General features: G+C 31.4%; 2 protein-coding genes and 1 long non-coding RNA gene across 6 annotated transcripts; 1 reads left to right on the forward strand and 2 right to left on the reverse strand.

Annotated features, from left to right (window-relative positions):
- Positions 1 to 2,241: 2,241 nt before the first annotated feature.
- On the forward strand, positions 2,242 to 7,505 carry LOC128896804 (sialin). Its single transcript, XM_054160293.1, has 7 exons — positions 2,242 to 2,477; positions 4,069 to 4,305; positions 4,642 to 4,726; positions 4,877 to 4,982; positions 5,648 to 5,909; positions 6,029 to 6,403; positions 6,706 to 7,505. The coding sequence occupies exons 1-7, from the start codon at positions 2,250 to 2,252 to the stop codon at positions 6,943 to 6,945; spliced, it is 1,533 nt and encodes a 510-aa protein (XP_054016268.1). The 5' UTR covers positions 2,242 to 2,249; the 3' UTR covers positions 6,946 to 7,505.
- LOC128896845 (uncharacterized) lies at positions 4,934 to 5,914 on the reverse strand. The gene is made up of 3 exons (XR_008462151.1): positions 5,773 to 5,914; positions 5,164 to 5,703; positions 4,934 to 5,069 (listed from the first exon to the last, which is right to left on the reverse strand). It is a non-coding gene; the product is annotated as an uncharacterized LOC128896845 (long non-coding RNA).
- Positions 7,506 to 8,597: 1,092 nt separating the features above from the next.
- On the reverse strand, positions 8,598 to 22,655 carry LOC128896801 (uncharacterized). Of its 4 annotated transcripts, XM_054160285.1 has the most exons (13): positions 22,128 to 22,655; positions 21,552 to 21,713; positions 21,234 to 21,431; positions 20,706 to 20,825; positions 20,148 to 20,183; positions 18,832 to 18,943; positions 18,624 to 18,747; positions 18,401 to 18,536; positions 16,512 to 16,568; positions 15,256 to 15,381; positions 14,846 to 15,099; positions 14,579 to 14,766; positions 8,598 to 13,222 (listed from the first exon to the last, which is right to left on the reverse strand). In XM_054160285.1, the coding sequence occupies exons 1-13, from the start codon at positions 22,144 to 22,146 to the stop codon at positions 12,922 to 12,924; spliced, it is 1,833 nt and encodes a 610-aa protein (XP_054016260.1). In that variant the 5' UTR covers positions 22,147 to 22,655; the 3' UTR covers positions 8,598 to 12,921. The 4 variants fall into 4 exon arrangements, with proteins under 4 accessions (XP_054016260.1, XP_054016261.1, XP_054016262.1 ...); XM_054160286.1 differs by lacking the exon at positions 20,148 to 20,183 and having other exon boundaries at positions 22,128 to 22,653; XM_054160287.1 differs by lacking the exon at positions 16,512 to 16,568 and having other exon boundaries at positions 22,128 to 22,653.
- Between the last annotated feature and the right edge of the window lie 225 nt (positions 22,656 to 22,880).

Here is a 22,880-nt window from a genome sequence, read left to right on the forward strand (position 1 = left end):
GTTTTCCTGTTAATATCTCCATAACGTAGCTTCGGACAACATTTTCGTTAAGGAGAAAGTTGTTTCAAATCACCTCCCGAACCACACCCTTCAAGGATCTCCAACATTTTTGGGACACCCTGTATTAAAAAAATATGAGCTAGCGAAGAAGATACAGTAATGTCTCGTTAAATGCACAAGCTCAGAACTGACCTTGTGCGACTAACGTGGACATCGTATATTCTTTGATGTTTGCCGACGTCCGTAGAACCCAAACAAGGACAGCGAGTAAAGGAAGAGGACGAAGCGAAATCACCGAGGTATGTCAATGAAACAATGTAACGCAACAAAGAAACCTTTTTTATTATTAACTTTTTTGTTGTCAAACTTTTACCATCATATTCCTGACATTTTTCTGATTATAATGAGACCAAACACGACGTAATTCGCAACATATTTACTTGTAACAACTTATTAGGTATCATTTATCGTAGAGTACTAACTAAAAAAAGATAAATGGTAAATATCGTCCGAATTATATCGTGTTTGGTCTCATTTTAATCAGAAAAATGTCAGGAATATGACGGTAAACGTTTTGCAACAAAAAAGTGAATAACAAGAAAGTTTCGTCGTTGCATTACATTGTTTCACCGATATACCTCGGTGTTTTCGATTCCTCCTACTCTTTACTCGTTGTCCTTGTCTACGTTCGACGCTCGGCGGCAAACATCAAAGAATATATAAACTCGGGTGGCAAACGTTAGAGGATATACGAAATTCGGCGGTCGAACTCCTCGACTACTCGAGAGATATACTGTGCACTTATCGTGGACTAATTTGTGCGCCTAATGTGACATTACTCTACATAGATAGAAAATGTATTATTGAAAATAATAATGAATATTCTTATAGAGAAGCTAGGTATACAAGCTGTCCCAAAATGTTATAACACCTTGAAAGTGGTGGTTCGGGAGCTAATTTGAAACAATTTTTCCCTTAGCGAAAATGTTATGCGAGGCTTTGTTAAGGAGATATTAACATAAAATTTTTCAATTACGTGTCTAAACATTCTGGAATGGAAATAAGAGAACCGTCTGAAGTAGCTCTTTTGTATGCGACTCTCGAGACGTAGGTAAGGCGTTTATAGTAGTGGAGTATTACAAATTCGAATGATAATTCCTGGTAGTATGTAGATTCAATGTATAACAATGGTTTAGTCTGGTGCCAGCTGTTTAATTATTTTCATCGAACAATTATTCAAAGACGACATCGCGCCTGTGAGAACTTTAAATTCGTTCATTATCATATAAACTTTACATGTCGGCCATATTGGATCCGCCATTTTAAATTTTGTAATTCTGATATCAGATTCGAAGTTTACGTCTCAAATATATCATAAATACCAAGTTTCATGAAAATCTAATAACTTTTCAATATACATGTCGGCTATATTGGATCCGCCATTTTGAATTTTGCAATTCTGATATCAGATTCGAAGTTTACGTCTCAAATATATCATAAATACCAAGTTTCATGAAAATCTAATAGCTTTTCAATATACATGTCGGCCATATTGGATCCGCCATTTTGAATTTTGTAATTCTGATATCAGATTCAAAGTTGCGGCTCAAACAAATCATAAATACCAAGTTTCATGAATATCTAATAATATTTCAATATACAAATCAAGGTGTTACAACATTTTTGGGACACCCTGTATTACATATATATATAATATATAAAATTAATTTTTATTGTATTTATATGAATTTTTAAAAAATGAAATAACAATGTTGGAGCCATCACACGACCATACTGACTTTCTAAAGGGCGCAGCAAGATTTCTAGGTAGGACTAGACATGAAATAAAAAACCCAATATTTTAATTCTCTAAATAAAAATTGTTTTGAACATTATTCGGTATATGTATTACGTTATCCCAGGAGTTTCTTCCGTTAAATAAATAGTTATAATATTAATATAATACTATAAAGCAAAATGCATCGTGTACAACTCGGTAACATAACATAACACATAAAATATGAAAGAAAGCTTTTGGACAACCTAATACAATACACGCCAGCAAACAGATCTTCTATTAAGTCAATTGTTTTCAAAAAAACAAATTGTTGAATACAGCTATGACTTTCTTTCTTAATTTAAATCATTCATTGAGAACGAACGAAATGAGAAAAATCAAATGAAACTTCTGGTTCAGCTTAGATATAATTAAAGTACAATTTCTAAAATTCTACTTGCCAGGAAAAGAAATGGTAACTTGTCGAGATGTGCTGTGGTACCTTGTTTTCTGCGGCTTCGCCATCAACTATATGTTGCGAATCAACTTGAATCTGACAATAGTGGCGATGGTGATGCCCCGTGCGAAGGGAGCTGCTGCTACTGCCCAGTGCAATCCTGAAATTGCCAATACAACATTAGAAGGAAGTGGCAATCTTACAGTGGTATCTACTGCTGTACCAATTTCAGAGAATGTCACGGTAGGTGCATCCTTACCTTGCATAAATTATTAATTGCTGGATTGTTGATATATCTATGTGTTTGGATCTGTATACTGTTGAAAATGTTGTGTTGAATTCAACATAAATTAGATTATTTACATTATATTACATTACAATTACATTATTTACATTATATTACATTACAATTACATTATTTACATTATATTACATTACAATTATATTAAATACATTAAATACATTTACATTAAATTCAACACAATATCTCAAACCGTCTACTACTATTTTTGTGTCAATTTAATATAGCTACATATTTAATAGATTAACACAAAAAGTTGATAACTTGTGTAACTTTTTTGTACGTGTTTTATTAGTATGTTTAATTAAACTCCCTATGTATATGTATTATAGTTCTAGGTACTTTTTTCTTTGAATGTTTACGCTCCTTCTTTTTACCTTACTTCCTTTTTTTATATCTCAGATATGTATATATTAACATGTATTAATATGTATGTATTCTTTAAACATTTTATTTAACTTGTTTTATTGGACTCCTCAATTTGTAATCCAGCTCAATGTATTGTACATCTCATCATGTTTAACAAATTTCTATTGTTAAACTTAATTAAAAACATGTATTAAATATACATTTTTGTTGTGTTATATTAACACGTATTCGTTAAATAATAACACAAATAGTAACTTTAACATAATCGTTATGTTAATTACCTGCAGTAATTTATTACAGTATCATTACAGAACTTCTAGGGGTATATAATTTAAAAATAAGTAATAGAAATTTAAAAAAATCAAAAACAAAATTAATTAATTTTGATTGAGCTTCTTCAGCCAAGTACATCATTGACAGTGTTGATCTTAGAGCTCATAAGTGTCATTGAATCTAAATAACAATTTTTCTGTATAACATACTCAAATTAAATGTTGCTAGTAACACGTTACATCTTTTTCTATGTTAAACTAACACAAACAATGTGTAATAATAAACTCACGACTCGCTAAACGTAGAATCTAAGAATTTAGTCCACTATTATTTTGTGTTAATTTTTAGATAACATTAAAAATGTATTATATTTACAACTCTTCGATATTTTCATACAAAGTGTTGGTTGAGATCAGATACATTCAACTTTAGTTATATGCAAGAACACAAAATTTTCAACTGCGTACTTGTTCCCCTTGGGATTACATTTTAACACTCCAGCTTTCTCTTCTTGCACTTTTTTTTCTTACGCTAAGGAAATCCTTACTCTTAAATCTACCTTACCACTGCTTTCTCTTTAAAATTCTAATTTTCCTTATCCTACATCCATTCGTACTCTTTCCATAATTTCCACCTCATTTCTCCCATCTTCCTTCTTTTTCTATCCTCATCCACATTCATTCAACCATCCATCCGCCTGTCATCCCATACTTATGCCTCGTTATCCACTGTCCCCACCCATCCTTCCTCTATCTAAAAGATATTATTTAGTTACGGTTAAAAAAATTCATGCTTAAAAATGTCACCGTCAATACTTAGAAAATTATTCAAGGAAAACCAATCGGGTGTCTGTCTTTGATCACTTTCCTTTATTCCATAATTTTGTTTCAGTACGAAGACAGATTTGCTTGGACTGAGTTCGAGCAAGGTCTAGCGTTGGGATCTTATTTCTGGATACACTGGTTGTCGCAGCTTCCTGGAGGACTGTTGGCCAGACGTTATGGGACCAAGCTTGTGTTTGGTCTGGGGAACCTCCTGACAGCTGTTATAGGCTTCCTCATTCCAATTCTGACCCGCCAACACCTTTATGCTCTCATTGCCTTGCGAGTTCTTCAAGGTCTGGCAGCAGTGAGTCAACAACATTCAAAACGTATCAAATCCTCCCACACTCTTAATTGTATGATAACAATGTTGTTTATTTAGTAATGATTAGACTGCTAATGTTTACACATTTATGATAATATATCAAATATGAAAAATACTTTACTGCAATACTTTAATGTACATCTCTTGTTCTTCATCTGCGTATACAAAAATATGAATTTGCATGAACATTCGCAGTCTAGAATAATTATTGTAAACGATTTAATGGTAAATCAAATTCATCCTTAAACGTGAACATGATTACAAATTATTTGAAAATTCTTTCGACAAAGAGAATTCATAAAGATATTGTTCACTTAGGGTGTTGTATGGCCTTCGATGCATGACATGACAGCTAAATGGATTCCTGCAGTTGAGAGGAGCAAATTTGTCAGTTCCTATTTAGGTAAGGTTTATCAATAATATAGCTATAAATAAAGAAGGTTTAAGTGAAAAAGTGTGACGAGACTTAATCCAATGATAAGATATACACCGGTGATAGGGAGTTACTTAACAATTCATATTACGCTATGAACATAATTACATTAATTTTCAGGTAGCTCTGTAGGTGCAGCTATAACTTATCCACTTTGTGCAGCTGTCAGTAGCTCGTATGGTTGGAGTGCAGCTTTTTATGTAACGTCTTCGCTTGGAGTAATCTGGTAATAATTTGCTTATAGATAAGAACATTCTGTAGACTTATCTGAAAATATTTGCCATGGCAATCGTGAAATCTCTCACCGAAATCCCTTTCAATAAAAAAATATACATTAAGTAGAGAGCTGTCATAAGATAAAAGTATTTTTAACTTATATTTGCAGGATTATTTCAACTGAAATTTACTTATAAGATTATTTTTAGCTTTAAGATTTCGTGTGTAAGAAAACAATTTTTAACGAAATTTATTTTAGACTTATTTGCTGAAAGAAATCAATTGGCTGAACTAACAGTAGCTTATATGTATAAGCTACCTTATAAGCTATAAGGTTATATATGTAACCTCCAAAAGTTCCACCACATAATGTCCTCCTTGGTATTGAACAACTTTCATCTGATTTCCACCCTGTATATATGCTACTGTTAGTTAAGCCTGTTAGTTATTGTTTTACATAAGCAATTGAGAGTTTATTTTCATGGAAATATGTTGATAGTTTTCATTGATCATAATTCTTTTCCTGTAAAGTAGTAACGATACAACCTGAATAAATTCTGTAAAAGCTATTAAATTTGTAGCGCGCTTAAGCTTGAACTAATACATATGTAATAAATTAATAATAAATGAATAAATGAACTTAACAGAAATGCTAACGTAGAGTTTCCTTCGAAGGTACTGTGCCTGGTTATTCCTGGCATACGATTCACCCCAGGAACATCCTCGAATATCTGAAGAGGAAAAGAAATATATAATAGATAATATCAGAGAAACAGTCGATGAAGAAAAATCTGAAATACCCTGGAAGTCCATATTGCTGTCTGTCCCAGTTTGGATGACTATTGCCGGACAGTGGGGCAGTGGCTGGGGTTTCCTTACTTTGATGACCCAAACTCCGAGTTACTTCAATTTCATTCATGGCTGGAACATCAACGCGGTAAAGATATACAATTATATGTATATAATTAGTAAATACAATTTTTAATTCACTGTGAGCTAAAGCTATTTCTGGGATAACACCAAAGTTGCTTTATCGTATTGAATTCTTGTTCGTAGACTGGCCTTGTTTCCGGAGCTCCTCATCTACTGAGAATGATTTTCTCATACTACTTCTCAGTTTTTTGCGATTGGCTCATACGTACCAAGAGAATGAGTTTGACAAACGTCAGGAAGCTAGCTACGTTTGCATGCACAGGTGTGCAAGGGATGTTCATCCTGTTTTTAGCTTACAGTGGCTGCCAGCCAATTTTCGCTGTGATCTTTATGATAGCAGGAACTACCATGAACGGCGCCATTTCTGCTTCCACCTTACCAAACTTTGTCGACCTCAGCCCTAACTATGCTAGCGTACTTCTTGGCTTTTGTGGGATGATAATAATCTGGTCCGGTTTCATTTCACCTGCTATCGTTGGAAGTCTAACGAATAAAAACGTAAATAACAATCATATATTCTTAATTAGCTAGAAGGAAATTGCATTGTTTAATATAGGTAGTATTCTCATAGATAGAAAATTAGGTTCCAGCTATTTTATTTAAAAAGTCAAATAAAAATTATATATATAATAATCCTCAATTAATCTATTAAGTCAATTGTTTCTGATAAGGAAATTGTTGAATGTAAATATGATTTTTACTCATTGAAGATATTTTTGTTAGATACAATTTATATACAATAATATAATTCAATGCTTCTATTGGAAAAAAAAGAATGAAAATTCTCTCTTTTTTTTTAGCAAACTGTGGAACAATGGCAAAAAGTTTTTATCATAGCCGCTGCTAATTCTATAGCGAGCGCTGTTGTGTATTTACTATTTGGAACTTCGGAGCTACAACCATGGAACAGTTATGGAAAACCAAGTCCACAAAAGGAGCAAGAAATGGAGAAGTTAACAGATCTGCCAGTAATAAAATGTGAACACGTAGACGAGAAAACGAACGGGACCGAGAAAGATGGAATTTTAGAAAAGAAATAGAAGAAATAAGAATGTCCCGTTGGTAAAAATAGGATAAAGTACAACAAATATATTTTTTAAAGATTTTTAGATAGGCTTCTTATTGCGTGATTACAATTTACAACTCACAGAACACAGACTCTTTATCAAGAAAAAAAATGCGCACTAAAATGGAACAGAAGCGTGTTTAATGAAAACGAATATTTTAAGAGCTTCATCAAAGACTGAATTGTACACCATGTATCGTTTAAAATACTAAACTGTATTATAGACTGTAAATAAGCCTCAGTCATTCAAATAGTGTCACATGGAGTGTCGAGCATTAAAACCATTCAAATATAGAATAACAAATATGTAAATAAGGAGAGAACAAATACTAATTAAAACATAGTGATAACCATCAATGATGTACCAATTAAAACATGCTATTGTCACATTTTCAGCTTCACATAACTGAACTGCAACTAAAGAAACTTAAATCAAACATGTTATGATATATTACAATTGTTTATAATTGTGTGTATGTACTTTGCAACTTCTGTAGATATGTGTATAATAAATGTAGGTAGTGTTCGTATGTATGCCATAGGATTATACATATAGTCTACTATATGCACACAAGTTCACAAAAACTCTCTGAAAACAGTGGTACCAGCAGAGAAACAAATCACTGACAGTTTGTATGCCCAAGATAAATGCACAGAAGACAATTCCATGCAACATTGATGCATTAGCAGAAATGGAAAGAATGCAAAATATTAACAATAGATACGTATATAGTAAAATTTGATTTAAAGAATTATAAGACTAGCAGTATAATAAAAAGTATACAAAAAAAACTTTGGAAAATGTGTATTAGGACACAGAAAATAATTATTTTCTCTTAACATGCTTAGGCTAGTATCACTAAAAATAAAATCATTAGGATAAACTATTTAAAAGTTCATTTACTAGTGACTAATACATTATTATAAAAAAGAGCGCATGCCTCATCCTTTGAATTTTAATAGGACTAGCCTAAGAATACTATGTCAGAACAAAATTTATAGTGCATTTATAAATAAAAAGCCTTTTTTATACCACTTTTCTGTTTTGTTCAATGTAAGTAATTATGCAAACATTTCTATTGTGGCTTTTCTGTTTTTGTATTATTATGCACATAACCTCAATTCAATGAAATAAGGAAAAAGGAATCCTCAACCTATTTAAAAACCACATATGAAAAATTAAGGGATATCAAATCGTGCAGAAAAACATTTTCTGAAAGGAATACCTCGTCTGACTTTACAATTAATCATTGACTAGTATCCTTAACTATATATAATATATACATTGTTGAGGTTATGTTACAGTTGAAAATTGTATCATAAAACACTGAACTCTATAGTGTAGTGCTAAAAAAACATTGAATGATGGATGGATACACTATCTATGGTGTAACTTTTGTTACGTACAATCTTTTTTCAACATGGTATACTTTACAACATAAAGATTGATGATATCGATACTCTTTTTTTCTGATACAAATCCATGGAGTGCAAAGGATTAGTAAGCATGCTATGTATGTAATACTCTAAAAGCATTGACACAACCATATTTTAGTACAAATATCATCCTGTGGAATAAAGAGGTCGAAGAGGTGTCTATACTAAACAAAATTATACATTGCTGTATAGTTTTTTGATTCCAGAACTCATTTATATTCACTTTCGTTATACATACTTCCTTAACAATCTATGTCATAAGGAAATGAAATTCTAAAGAATGTTTAGATTATTTATACTATATGGCCCTCCGTATTGTTAGAATAGATCAATGTGCATATCGGGTGTGTGGTGCCTTCCACGTAGACTTGAACGTATTATGACAGATCACATGACGACAAAAATCTACATTGCTTATCCTGCCAGTGGAAACGCATTGCAACAGTCGCCATGCTTTTATCAAACAGTATTTCCATAAACTAACACATATATTCCTTTATCTCGCTCAGAAAAACCTAGATATTATCACAGTTTCTCTTCCAGCGTTAACTCACACTTAAATACATTACTGTTTCCTTTTCTCCCACAGTAATTACAACCCTAATAAAACCTTACTATTTAGTCATGGGTGCAACCAAAACATTCGCAAAATAGTATACTATTATACTTTTGGTTTTCCACTCGATCCTAGCATTACTTTTCTAAACATTGTTTAATTTCATTTTATTTATAAACAGCGATATGCATGGGATGATTATAGAAATTGGAATATGTTACGCTTATTTTTAAAAACAAATTTTTAGCTTATTAATTCAAACTATTTGGATGTAAAGATGTCATCTCGATGAAATCACAAGGGTAAATTATATCCTTCCGAAGGATATATAAAGTTATATTGTATCATGAATTATATCATATCTTCCATATTTTCATATATGCCTCGATTCTGATGACATCACAAATTAAGATATCGAGATAAAATTATGAAATGTTTTGACAGCACCCATATTATTAACCACATCGAACACTTGTCTATACTAGATAGACGATGTCTAAGCTCAAATACCAAGGACTTATTTTAAGATCTTAACAACGAATCTTTTTGTTGGCAGGAAGACTACTTGTTTACAAGCTTGAAGCAAGATTCTTATTTCTGAAACTGTTAACACGTTAAGCGTTGCATCAGTCACCATTGACTTCTTGTTAGTGATGTACAATTTGAAATATTATATTCTTAAGTTAAATGTTACATTAAATGCGTTGAAGATCATAAAAATGTTCTCAAAATACGCTCTACGATATTGTTTTAGAAGAACTAATTTGATTTGACCCACTTCGACACACATTTTGTGTTGATATTTTCAATGTAATGGACAGAAAATAATCTTTTCCAATTACATCAGAACATGAATCAATGGTAACCGACTGAAGAAAGAAGCATTTCTGAAAAAGCCAATAAAAATACACATTGTAGTATATAAATTGTAATGAGATTACATAGTAGCGTGCAATAATAACAAAATAAGCTTGGCGCTTAACGTGTTAAGCACATTGAACACTTTTTCATTCTAAATAAACGATGTCTAAGCTCAAGTACCATGCACTTATGTCAAGACATTAACAACGAATCCCTTTGTTTGGCAGGAAGACTACTCGTTTACAAGCTTGAAGCAAGATTCTCTTTTCCAAAGCTTTTAAGCACTTTTAAGTAGATTTTAAAATCTTAAATAGGGTAAAATGGTCAGCATCGTTTCTTGAACTATTGACTTGTGACAATCATGAACTGTTAAGCAGATAAAATCGAGATTCGTTGGGATTCTATGTTCATCGCAGAGACTAATAAATTTCTTTTAAATAGAAACTAAATGGACGTACATGTACACATAGCATTTGTTACTTAACATTAAATCCTACATATAAATAGACGGAAAACACAATAGTGCGACTAGCGTTGAAACTGCGCAATACAAACGCAAGTATATGTAAATACGCAGTTGGAAGCTCGAAGCTTGAGAGCCTCGCTTAAACGTAATAACAAAGTGTTTGTTGCATAGTTAATATTTAGGCCTTAAGTAGGAATCTATCATGAGGTAAATCGAATTTAAAGTTTCACGACATAATAAAATTCACGATTTATACATTATATATTAAATACCTTAAGTAGGTGTTCATCTATATTTACGTATTTGTGTATATTTATATTAAAGTGCTCTCCAAAATGGGCTCTAAAATTTTGTTTGTTCAATAACAAAATGCGTGTGATAGCATCACTTCCATTTTAAATATGAAACTTGGATATATTCCATATTGTTTGTGTCTTATTAAAAAAACAAAATCTTAAAGTCCTTTATGGAAAATCCTTTATAACGTGTATGTGATAATATTCAACTCGCTCTCTATTCAATATAGAATTTCAAAACTGTGCTTCTATGCAACAAGTGATTCTTTCATCGATTATATTGATCTGAGGTTCTTCTATTTTTATAGATCTATCATTTACTTCTTCTTTTTTTGTATTTTAAATATTTAACAATGTATTCCTAAAATAATACAAAATAAATAACATCCTCGACCAGAAAGGAAAATCTTTTCTATGCGTTGTACAGTTCGAGAGCCTTACTTATATTTTTCTAGAATATAAACGTTTTCAAAAACCAACAAATAAATAAATAAATAAATAAGGATTTTCAATTATTGTTTAAGTCCCACTGAGAATGCAGTCGGTGACATTTTGGAAACTCGTTTTGATGCTGCTATCTGTATCCGTATCTTTCTAATTGTTTAGATTTATGCTCGAGTCCAATATTTAAATGCCACTTAAATATAAAGTTTTCGTATGCTACCCTGTGCTTTAGAATCTATAAAATTGTTGAAATGCGAGGAAGTTATATTTAATGTTATTAACAAATTTTTTTTCAATATCATTGAAACCTTTCGAAATGATTTTCAAAGATGCGAACAATCCACATCTGAATTTTTAAAAGACAGTGTAATTCAGTATTGGTTCCTCTTGCAGGCGATGAGAACCTTACTCTAAAAGATGAGAATGAGATATTGAAGATACGAAAAGAGTAGTCAGTATTTGACATTTAAACTGACAAATTGTTAAAAGAACAAAGTTTTCAGTTTAAAGTCAAACTACTGAGTCATGATATATATATTATTAATTGACTTAAAAAGTATCTCCTGGTTACGTATCTTTTAGAAAAATTCTCATCTCCTTTACGTTAACCAAATTTATTGAACACATTGGCACTTTAATTAATATTAATTAATTGTACATTTTCCAATATATTTGGTGTGTATACCGCCCCGCAAAGGTTTAATTGTATTTAGCAAGATTAAAGTAATATTAAACTTTCGACGTAACAAAAATGTAAAAGAAAGATGTGTTCTGAACTATACTTGTGAAATTTTAAACTTATACCATTTCGATCGTGCAAAACTTTGAAGATTTTGCAGAAATAGTGACTGAATTAGATTTAGTTGACTTTAATTAGATTTAGAATAAAATAAAAATAAAAGTGGCGCTAAATACAAATTTTACTTTGCACTTCTATATTTAAATTGCCTTGATGACTACGAGGCTTCAATTAAAGCTTTCACTGGTTCTCCTACTTACTTTACTTCGGATCCCGTCCGACAAGATTTGATATTCGAGAGCCTCGTTATTATAATAATATTTAAACTACATAACTATTGCAAACATTATAATTTCTTACTTTATATAGTGTTCTCCTACGTAAGAAAATTTTATGAAATTTACGTATGTGCGACGTAAAAGAAAAATGGCACCAGTCTTAGGATCACTGTACCGATTTCTCTCATACAATAAAGAATAATAGAAATAGTATTAAAAGTATAAAGTGTATATATAAATAAATCTATAAAATCCGTAAACTCATATCAAATTGATACAATGACACGTTAGAAAATTAATTAGTGTCGTGAATCGATGCAAATGCCGAACTATTAATATTTAAAAGTCGTTTTTAAAAAGATGCAAATTGTGAAAAATGTTTTTCAAATGTTCTCAAATAGTTGTGTCGAGAAGAATTTGAGAAAGAAAAGATAAACCAGTATTTTTATCAGTCCGATACGTAATTGTTGAGCGGTGTATAAATTATTTGGAAGCATATTGTATTGAATTCGTTTTGTTTCCTACTATATACTAAGAAAATTAATCGTATCGACTACGATCTTCTTAATTAATTATAAAATGCACTTCGTGCACGTTACTTTCTGGCTATCGTATCCTATGATTACGATCTTACTTTCTTCTTGACCGAGAAAGAAAAGGATTATATTTCAGCTCGCATTTAATGCAATGCTAAATATAAAAATAAAAAACAAGAGAAATTAAGTTACACTTTCTTAAGTGCGCCAATGTAGACTATCACTGTTTCTCATTAATAAAAATAGTTGGTCCACCGTATACAAAAAGAAAAGTTGCGAAATATGGGAAATGGAAAATCATTGTACGATTAACCCTATATATTGCTTCTGAAAAGTATTAGACGTTAGTTGGTGGATCCATGGCGCAAATGATAGATTTCATTACGCTGGCAGCAGCCAAAGATGCATACGGCTGCCACTCTTTTATACGCGAGCCGTCTTTGTAATCGGAAATACCTCGAATAACAGCGAAACTTTCACGACAATTGCCCAAAATACTTTCAACTACGGCGTCCATTTCTGCGTCGAAGGCGAGACATCCAAAACGAGCTGCAAATTTCTGCTTAAGCTGATCATCGCGTGCAATATGTCTACCAGATGCCACCGGTGCTAAGTGAATTCGGGGACAGCCATCCGTTCTGAAAAATAAACGTCGCAGATTAGCTTTAATAAAAATTTAACGACTAATGAACAATTTGAAATATCCTACTTTTCAATTAACATCTACTTACTATATAATTCTCGTCTATACAGGGTGTTCCAAAAATGTTGTTCACCTTGAAAGGCGTGGTTGGGGAGGTGATTTGAAACAACTTTTTCCTTAGCGAAAATATTGTCCGAGGCTTCGTTGAGGAGATATTAACGGAAAGCACTGACCAATCAGAGCGCGAGGATGCCAGTGGGGCGCCCGCGGTAGTCTTTGACTACGCGCTAGGTGGATCGCCCTCACGCTCTGATTGGTCCGACGTTTTCCGTTAATATCTCCTTAACGAAGCCTCGAACAATATTTTCGCTAAGGAAAAAGTTATTTCAAATCAACCCCTGAACCACCCCTTTCAAGGTGTTACAACTTTTTTGGGACACCATGTATATACAGAGTGGAGGTGATTTGAAACAACTTTTTCCTTAGCGAAAATGTCGTCCGACGCTTCGTTAAGGAGATATGCAGAGAAGACGCCGGATCAATCAGAGCGCGAGACCACGCCTACCGCGGGTGGTCCGCCGGAATACTCGCGCTCCGATTGATCCGACGTTTTCCGTTAATATCTCCTTAACGAAGCCTCAGACAATATTTTCGCTAAGGGAAAAGTTGTTTCAAATCACCTCCCGAACCACCTCTTTCAAGGTGTTACAACATTTTTGAGGCACACTCTATATTTAGGTTTATAATTTTCAATTAAACATTAAACAAAAAATAGTTTCTTCAAGGCTAACAATTAATTACACTAGTTTACAAAATACAAAAAAAAAATGTACATTCAATTCCACAATTTATTTCTTATGTATTTTGGCCTACTAAACTCGAAAATCGCAAGAAAAAATTTTTCTATGGATAGGTTTTTTTTATATGCATTTTTGTATTTTTTTTTTTTCGATTTTTTCGGACATACGTTCACATTTTAGACCATATCTCGAGTTAGAAACGTCGGATTAAGTCGCGCAAGACGCCAATTTAAAGGTAATCAAATTTTCAACAATTGCTTTTTACGTTATTTTCCAATCGGTTCAATAGTTTAAGTGTTACGAGCCAATATGTATGAGAAACTTTGATTTTTTCAGCGAAAATATAACACGAATATTTCTTCCATTGCCATGGAAAAATGGAAATTGTCAAATTATGTCTAGTTTCTTATTGTTTACGTATAGATCGCACTTTTACGAAGAAAACAAGCTTTTGTTGAAGAAAATCTATGGATAAATACAGGAGTTAGGAACAATTGAGTAAAGGTACAAAAATTCCAATTTTACTCTGTTTTTGTAATAGAAAAAATTACCTTTTGTTTGCTGCGACCGAAGGTGCAGTAGGATGCGCCACTTCGATAACGTCTCTTTCGCCAATAGCCATGTACAATTTATCAGATTCTGGCGGAGGTGGTTTAAAATCATGCTCCGTTTGGTTACTTAGAATATCTAAACCTTCTTTTAGATATACTTGCCATGGAGGATTAGTCTCATGTTCCGACTGAAAAATTCACGATATTTGTAAATAATAGATTCATATTTCCATCACTAAAAAATATTATAAAGCGAAACTAATTTACCTGTTCCTTGAGATTAGTAGCAATTTCTTGAATACATAAATTTGGTGGACAATATTCTTTAGTCTCGAAATGATAATCACCACTTTCGCTAGCCTTTGCACTTTCACAATATACATAAATGTATTTCTTGTTCAGAGGAGCAGGGTACGAAACAACTACATCACCAAGTCGTACATGTTTGTTGTAATCCGTATAATGCGGTACACCTCCTCCAATTCCAATTAGAAAAACGAAATCTACTTTTTGAAATGTACCTGAAAAAATATATATTGAATGATTAAATACAAAATTTATTATAACTTAATTTAACTTATATATTATAACTTATAACTTATATATAACTTATAATTTAATTTAACTTATTATAACTTAATTTACTAGTTAGAAACTGAAAATAATCTTAATACTACCTAACAATCTAGTAGTTGTATTTCCTGCTGCAGTCATTGCTTCTCTTGTATGACCTACAGTTGGCAGTTTTGTGCATACAATTCTGTGTGCGCCAATATTTCCTAACGTATAAACATTTGATTCTCCTATAACAGAAAATAATTTCATCTTGCATCGTACGAATTTCAGTTTTATATATATTAAACATTTTTAAAAATTGTGTATGATACATGTGCACTGGTGCTGCTATAAACAGACTGATATCAAAACCTGTGTTATATGTGAATAAATTGATTAAAAAGAATTCATTCCATACGGATGCAATTATGTTCGGTATCTATTATCAGATACGTACTTAAATTTATCAATTCAAAACTTGTGTATAGTATACTAAATAATTAAATTTTCTTAAGAAGTGATAAATGGTGAGCATTACTTAGTTGCAATTTATAAATTGCAAAACTTATGTACTACTTTACGTAAAAGCATATGAATTCTCTCTGCTGTGACGATATTATTTTTAAATACGTAATCATTCAATTTTTCTTCGATATTCGATATTCAATGTTACGTTACTCATGACTTGTATATTTCTGCCTTCATTTTTAATCTCCAGTTATTGATATATAAGTGGATGTAAATTTAAAATTCAAAATATCTGCTATATATATATATATGACATGAGTATCACAGATTTTCTTCCGACAAGAAATTAATTGACTAAAGTACCAATAATTGACGGTAATAAAACAAATAAATATATACATATCTGTATATGTATACTGAAAGTAAATGGTTTTCTCCAGCTTTATTTTTCATATTATTAATCATTTTTTCTTTTAATAGTAAGCAATTATTATGGAAGGTTAAAAAAACAAAATTGTATGCCATAATCCCATACAGAAACGAAATGAACAGAAAAAACAAAGGACACATGAAGAGAAAAACACTTTGTGAATGATTTTAAACCAAGACCCTTCGAAATGTGTATGCGATAGACATAATTTGCAAATATTCCTGAAAAAGTAAATGTTTAAACACAAAGACATGATATGACGTGAGATGATACTTTCAATATGATGTATGACACTTGATGCAAAGTATCGATTAATGGTTTCTGCAATGGAGTAAACAATACTTTAACAAAAATGCCTCGTAACATATACTTTATGTAGTACAGTGGCTCTGCGATACTTCTTGGGTACAAGCAATTGGCAAGCTTTAACATTAACGTGACATTAAAACGGAAAAGGAGCTATATTACAAACTACTTTACCAAAACGGGATATCACGCGCGGTACTCCATTTGTTGCGTCTGATGAGCTTGTCGTACCTGAAGTTTCATGCGTATTGAAATATATGTACAGTGGGTGTAGAATGTATTCGTACACCGATCAATTTCCTAAAAAACTTTTGTGTGAAATTGTAGTTTATCAACTTCATTTTTTATAATCAATGATATTTTACATATTCTCGGAAGTCTCTAAGATAGATATAGTCCAAACAACATTAACTAGTTAATATAATTTGTGAAATTAACAAAACAAATGCGAAAAGTGGATAAAAATATAGAAGCAATAAATATTTGTACAATTCTTATGACGAACCATTTAGAGTAGAGTTTGTAACTTAAACACATTAATTTACTGCTCTGTACGAATTAGAAAACATCAAATTTCCAGTAAAGTACTTTTAAAAATGGTTCTAATAGAGGAATGGAAAAAAATCACACTTCGAATAACTAATAATTTAGTTAATTTAATGCTTAGAAGAGTTGCAATAATTATAAAATAAAAAAGAAATCCCTACGAAGATCCCTACGAGGAAGTATTATATACTTATAAATTAATGTAAATTTCTTTTATTTTTAATGAAGTTTTAAAAATTAAACAGTTGTCCGAATACTTATTGCTTCAATATTTCTATCAATTAATTCCTTTTTTCTTGTTAATTTCGCAACTTACATAAATAGCTATTTTTTTTTGTACTCTCTACAGATTTCCGAGAATATGTAGAATGTCATTGTTTATAAAAAATAAATTAATAAATTACAATTTTACACAGTTTTTTTGGAAATTGATCGGTGTACGAATACTTTCTACACCCACTGTATATTTGTCACACGTTGTGTGTGTTTTACCATTGATTTGTGTGATATTAAAATTAATACGAGTGTTGCAACATTGTTGTATTTGAATTGAAAATCTGGAATATAATTTTGTAATAATAAATTTCAATTCGAAAATAAGGTTACAATGTGTAACCTATAAACAGGTATATAAATACCTATATTTACATCGAATAAAACAAAAATAAAATAACACACATTATACATTGTCATTAGGTCTCAAAGTCATACAAATATATCCAAGGAAGACTATTTTTTTTCAAAGTAGCATAAATATTCCAGGCAGTAGCATTATATATGTAATTATTTTATAGTCATATTACGTTACATATATAAACAACACAAGTATCCACATGAAATTATCATTAAAAAGTAGGAGATAATAGAAGAGATAACAAAGCATAGCTTCAATTTTTATGTAGAATCTAATATATTTCTGCTGATATAGATCTCATTTTAATTTTAATACTCAGAGCTCTAGTATCGGTTGTTATAATAAGTAGTATTTTTTCAGATAAAAATAAGTGTGTATTTTCTCCTAAACGACCTTGAATTAAAAATTCGAAAAGACAATTATAAAAATGGCCAAATGGATAATGTAAATGGTATATATCGGTCCCAGTATTCGACAGACTTCATTTATGTAGCGTTTGAAATAATTCAAATTCATTGAGCAGCAAAAATGAATAATTGTTCTAATTAAATAATTGTTATTGTTCTATTACAGAACATGCTTTGTGTAAAAAAAGAATGGAAATTCATATTTCCTTGCTAATCTCTAAATAAAGTAAGCGAGATTAAAAAATAGATGATCTATTTTACGTAAACGATAATAAAGAGATACCTTCTCATCCTTCCTTGTATCCCCTATCATTATAAAATTATTTTATGTGCTACTTATCTAAAGATAGCCTGCATATACATATATATCCCCTGTCTCTCTTATATAACTACATATAATCGATAGAAATTAATATAGACATAGGGGTGGTATAAAAGGTGGATAATTACATAATATTAAAGAAGACGCATCTTACCAACGGTAGTATAGCGGACAAACGTTTCTCTGTTTTCGATCAGGGAATCTACTGCAAGCTTTTCACAATACTGCGCTGTAATAATTGCTATAGTAGGTTGTTTTGCACTCGCCATTGTTGGCATTTGCTTCACAACCTAAAAATAAATAATAAAATATTTTAATATCGACAATATCAATATAGTTATCACTATACTAAGGAATAAAATTTAAGCGAAACTTACTTGAATCTGAGTATCTTGGTGTACGACTCTTGTGAATGCTCCATGTTCCATTGCTTTTACGACACCCTTCTCTTGTAATTCTTTCAACTTTATTTCAACAGCGGAAGGATCCCACCCATATTCTCTGCAATCAGAATTTATTGTAACATTTAAATATTGTTTCGTTTGTAGCAGATAAATTCCGAAACGTTTATAATGTAAATCTTACTTTGCCAAGTCAACAACCGTTACTGGATTTGGATACGCGGATTCAATTAGTTCTAACACCTTTTCTAATGTCAGTTCGATCACTTGTCCCATGACTGTTTCATCTGCGGATACTGTTAAATAAGAAAGAATCAAGCATTAAAACATCCTGTTACTGAATCATTTATATTTGCAAAGTGCATAAATTGCTCTGCGTTAAATTAATTTTGTGTGAATAGCTCTGTAATAAAAAGAATATTCTGATGAATAATTAACTACAATTTGAAAATGTAAAATATGTGTCTACCATATTAAAAATAATCAAATACTATTTATAATTCAGTTAGACGCAAGTCTTACTACTACTGATTCCTTCTGTGGAATTGCTGACATAGAAATTAAGTCTACATGTCATATATGGCAGTGAGTAATCACGTGGAATCAAGGTGAATGGTACTTTATATGGTGTCACAGTTGTTCTAAATAGCAAAATAGTAATAATAGAACGCTACGTAAGTTATACTAGATTTTCTATTAACAGATACCTACTAAATTAAAAACAAATATTATGTAAATTATAATATGAAAAGTAACGTTTTCTTTATAAATGGTAGAAATTTCTTGAAAGTATGAATTAATTATGTTAATCTAAAGTAATATACACCTAGATGACTTATTTGTTTGTCACTTAAATGAATTAATTTTAATCTACGTTAGAACATTAAATATAAATAGATAATATTATCGATGCATTAATAATCATGCACTCGCATTACTGGTTCAAAACGCTGTGTAGATATAATCTATAATTTAAAAATGATGGTGAAGCAGAGAATTTTTTGTTAATTAATGAACCATTTCTAGAAAAACTAATAAAGTTGTAATCATTGGGCAATACAATTTTAGTTGATTGTTAAAATGGACACAAGAAAATAATGATAGTTTATTATTTTGTATTATTATGTAATGCAGAAACTAGGGAATAGAGTGTGTTAAGTCAATGTAGTTATGGTTACCGCTGTATAATGTGTAGCAGTGAAACATACATATATCTACCGGTCAAGATAAGAATAAAACTCTCTCCTCTATTTTTTATTACACTTTTCTACTTTGTGGATTATCAACTAATGAATAAAATGAAATCACAGTAAATCCATACAAATAACAGTTGCATATGGAAGTAAATCTTCTAGTCAAATTTTCGACCGGCAAATATTAAATAAATATTATCTTTGTACAACTGACAGTACATAAAAAAATCACATAAAGATAAAAAAGATGCACAAAATAAGCAACTTTTTCATTCTTTCCAACCTGATTTCCAAATAATTCTCTTACATGGAGGAAGTGTGAACAGTTTATGACCAGTATTAGCTGTGAATAACAGAGACGAAAAAAAAAGTTTTATTTCACACAACTAATTAGAAGAATATAAAATATTAATATAAAAGTGCATTTAATATTCAATATTTAAGTGTATGTTACAGATACAATGATCTGCACAAATCTGAAGTGTGCATTTCCTTCAGTTTTCGTTCCAATGCGCACTGAAGATGCCTCATACATATCTTTCAATAAAGAACCATTTAGTTCAATGGACCTAATCAAATAAATCTTGATGCTACTCCCTACTTGACAGCTTGTTTCATTAAAACAAGAAATAAGTACATTATGAAATAATCGAACTACTAATCGAAATCAAACCAGCCAACTGGATGAATAATTCTATATCCAAATATAATTTTTCAATATTAAAATTTAATACGGTACGGTTGATTTACATATTACTTTTTTCTCAATATGTACTTAATTTTCAAATATTAACTATCTACTATTATCAATAAAAAAAAAAAAAACAAATATTTATTTAGCAAAAAAGAAGAATATTTCACTTACATGGCCTAGCTGGAAGATTAACTGGTTCCTCGAGCTGTTTCAATTCTACTTCTATCTTTTTAATGCTGGGATACTTGTGCAACATTAACTTCATTATTTTCATTATAAATCCAACGTAATCTGTAAAAAATCATACAATGATTGGTTCGATAGTTAAACTCGCTATTACGAACAAATGAAATTACAAAATACAATTTTAAAATGTTTTTACATACTTATATTAAAGTAAAAGCATTAAAGAAAATATTTTATTTGCATAATTTTTTGTTTATTGATATGTTACCAGTTGAAACTTCAAATATTATAACATGCATACAGTTAGATATTATCGTTTTCATAAATGTGATATATTGATTTTATAATTGACTTTTACTTATTTACAGGCATAGATCAATAATTCACAAAATGTCTAATTTGTGTTATGTTAATTTGACCCGAATATTATAGATGTAACGGAATTTTAGAAAATAAAGGAATTTCATTTATCCGCAATTATATTATTAATAAATATTCATTTTACTGATTTACCTCGTGGAAATTGTTGAGGACAAACTAATTCCCTAAAGAATTCTTGCGCCACACTGGGACGTTCAGTCTCTGAAAGAGCATCTGTGAACCAAAATTGAAGAGTTCTGGATTCTTGCGTGTGTTTCCCAGTTTGACCACTCACTAAAAATACTCTGAATTGCAAGCAAAGATGCGCCGGATGAACTTCGCCGTTTGCAACTACACAGAAATGACCGAATTACATTTAATTTATATCGACAGTATCTGCGACACTATAATTCATCACTTTGATTAAATTTGTCCATTTATAAATAAATGTTTATATGTATATATGTATACCAGCAACGGTTTGTTTGTTAACAATTATTCCTTTGTGATCTCCTCCAGCGATATAAACATTGTTATCATTTCCATTTTCTGCTGGTGGTTCTATAGCTTGTCTTTCTATTACCAGTACCATGGGATTCATAGTCTTGCATTTTGGAGTCATGACAATATGTTCTAATAAATGAAAGCATAGGAAAAAATTAGATTTATTAGAAGATACAGTTAACGTTTCGCAATTGTGTTAGAAAAATGAAATAACTATATAGATTATTCGCTGTTTACTCTTGATAATTAAAAGTAATGTGAATTTATTTTTATTTGGTAATTGTTTCAACAGCTGGCAGCTGTTAGAAAAATGAATTTAGAAAAATGAATAAATATATAGATTATTCACTGTTTACTCTTAATAATTAAAAGTAATGTAAACTTATTTTTATTTGGTAATTGTTTCAACAGCTGGCAGCTGTTGACACGAAACATTGCAATTAAATGTTATTAAAAAACCAAAAAAAAAAAATTGTAACGGAATCGATTCCGAATTTAATTTTACGACAACCTAGTTTAATATATAATAATATTCGCATTCACCTGTTTTATTATCACCCATGTCGACCGTTGTTTCTCTTATCTTTTACGTGCGTTGAGTAATGTTTTCCTTTTATGACGGTCGAAGAAAACAATGGTAATAAAAGGGCACTGAAATCGAATGCAGACAATGCACGGACTTAAGAGTGACAATATCACTGTTTATCTAACGACGAATACTCGCGCACTACTGCGAGAGCTTAACCGACTTTTTATTGTCCCACCACGGTACGGTGCGGTTCGGTGTTCGCGCTGTCAAATCGCAAGCTGTATACAGGGTGTCCCAAAAATGTTGGAGGTCATTGAATGGGTAGGTTGGGGGGGTGATTTGAAACAACTTTTTTCTTAGCGAAAATGTTGTCCGCGATTTCGTTGAGGAGATATTAAGGGGAAACGTTGACCAATCAGAGCGCGAGGATGCCGATGGAGCGTAGGTTACGCGCTAGGCGGCCGCGCTCATACGCTACCGCGGGCGCTCCACCGGCATACTCGCGTTCTGATTGGTCGCTTCACCGCCGTACTCGCGCTCTGATTGGCCAGTGTTTTCCCTTAATATCTCCCTAACGAAGCTTCAGACAACATTCTCGCTAAGGAAAAAGTTGTTTCAAATCACCCCCAGAATCACCCCTTTCAAGGATCTCCAACCTTTTTGGACACCCTGTATAACTTCCTTCTCCTTTCTACTCAACATGTCTTGCGGATGTGATACGAATAATTTTCGAAAAGTAAAGCATAACGTAGAGCGGACAAAGTTGA

Source organism: Hylaeus anthracinus, unplaced genomic scaffold (assembly GCF_026225885.1).
Source record: "Hylaeus anthracinus isolate JK02 unplaced genomic scaffold, UHH_iyHylAnth1.0_haploid 11978, whole genome shotgun sequence".
NCBI classification, from domain to species: domain Eukaryota; kingdom Metazoa; phylum Arthropoda; class Insecta; order Hymenoptera; family Colletidae; genus Hylaeus; species Hylaeus anthracinus.

What these genes read in the sequence shown, in the direction of transcription:
- LOC128896804 (XM_054160293.1), top strand. Translation starts at nt 2,250, where the DNA reads ATGGTAACTTGTCGAGATGTGCTGTGGTACCTTGTTTTCTGCGGCTTC. An exon ending in TTCTTCAAGGTCTGGCAGCA is followed by an intron (nt 4,306 to 4,641) that starts GTGAGTCAACAA and finishes TTGTTCACTTAG; the next exon opens with GGTGTTGTATGGCCTTCGAT. An exon ending in ATGGCTGGAACATCAACGCG is followed by an intron (nt 5,910 to 6,028) that starts GTAAAGATATAC and finishes TCTTGTTCGTAG; the next exon opens with ACTGGCCTTGTTTCCGGAGC.
- LOC128896801 (XM_054160285.1), bottom strand. An exon ending in TAACAAACAAACCGTTGCTG is followed by an intron (nt 21,432 to 21,551) that starts GTATACATATAT and finishes ATTTCTGTGTAG; the next exon opens with TTGCAAACGGCGAAGTTCAT. An exon ending in TCGGTCGCAGCAAACAAAAG is followed by an intron (nt 13,223 to 14,578) that starts GTAATTTTTTCT and finishes TTTATTTTTCAG; the next exon opens with AACGGATGGCTGTCCCCGAA.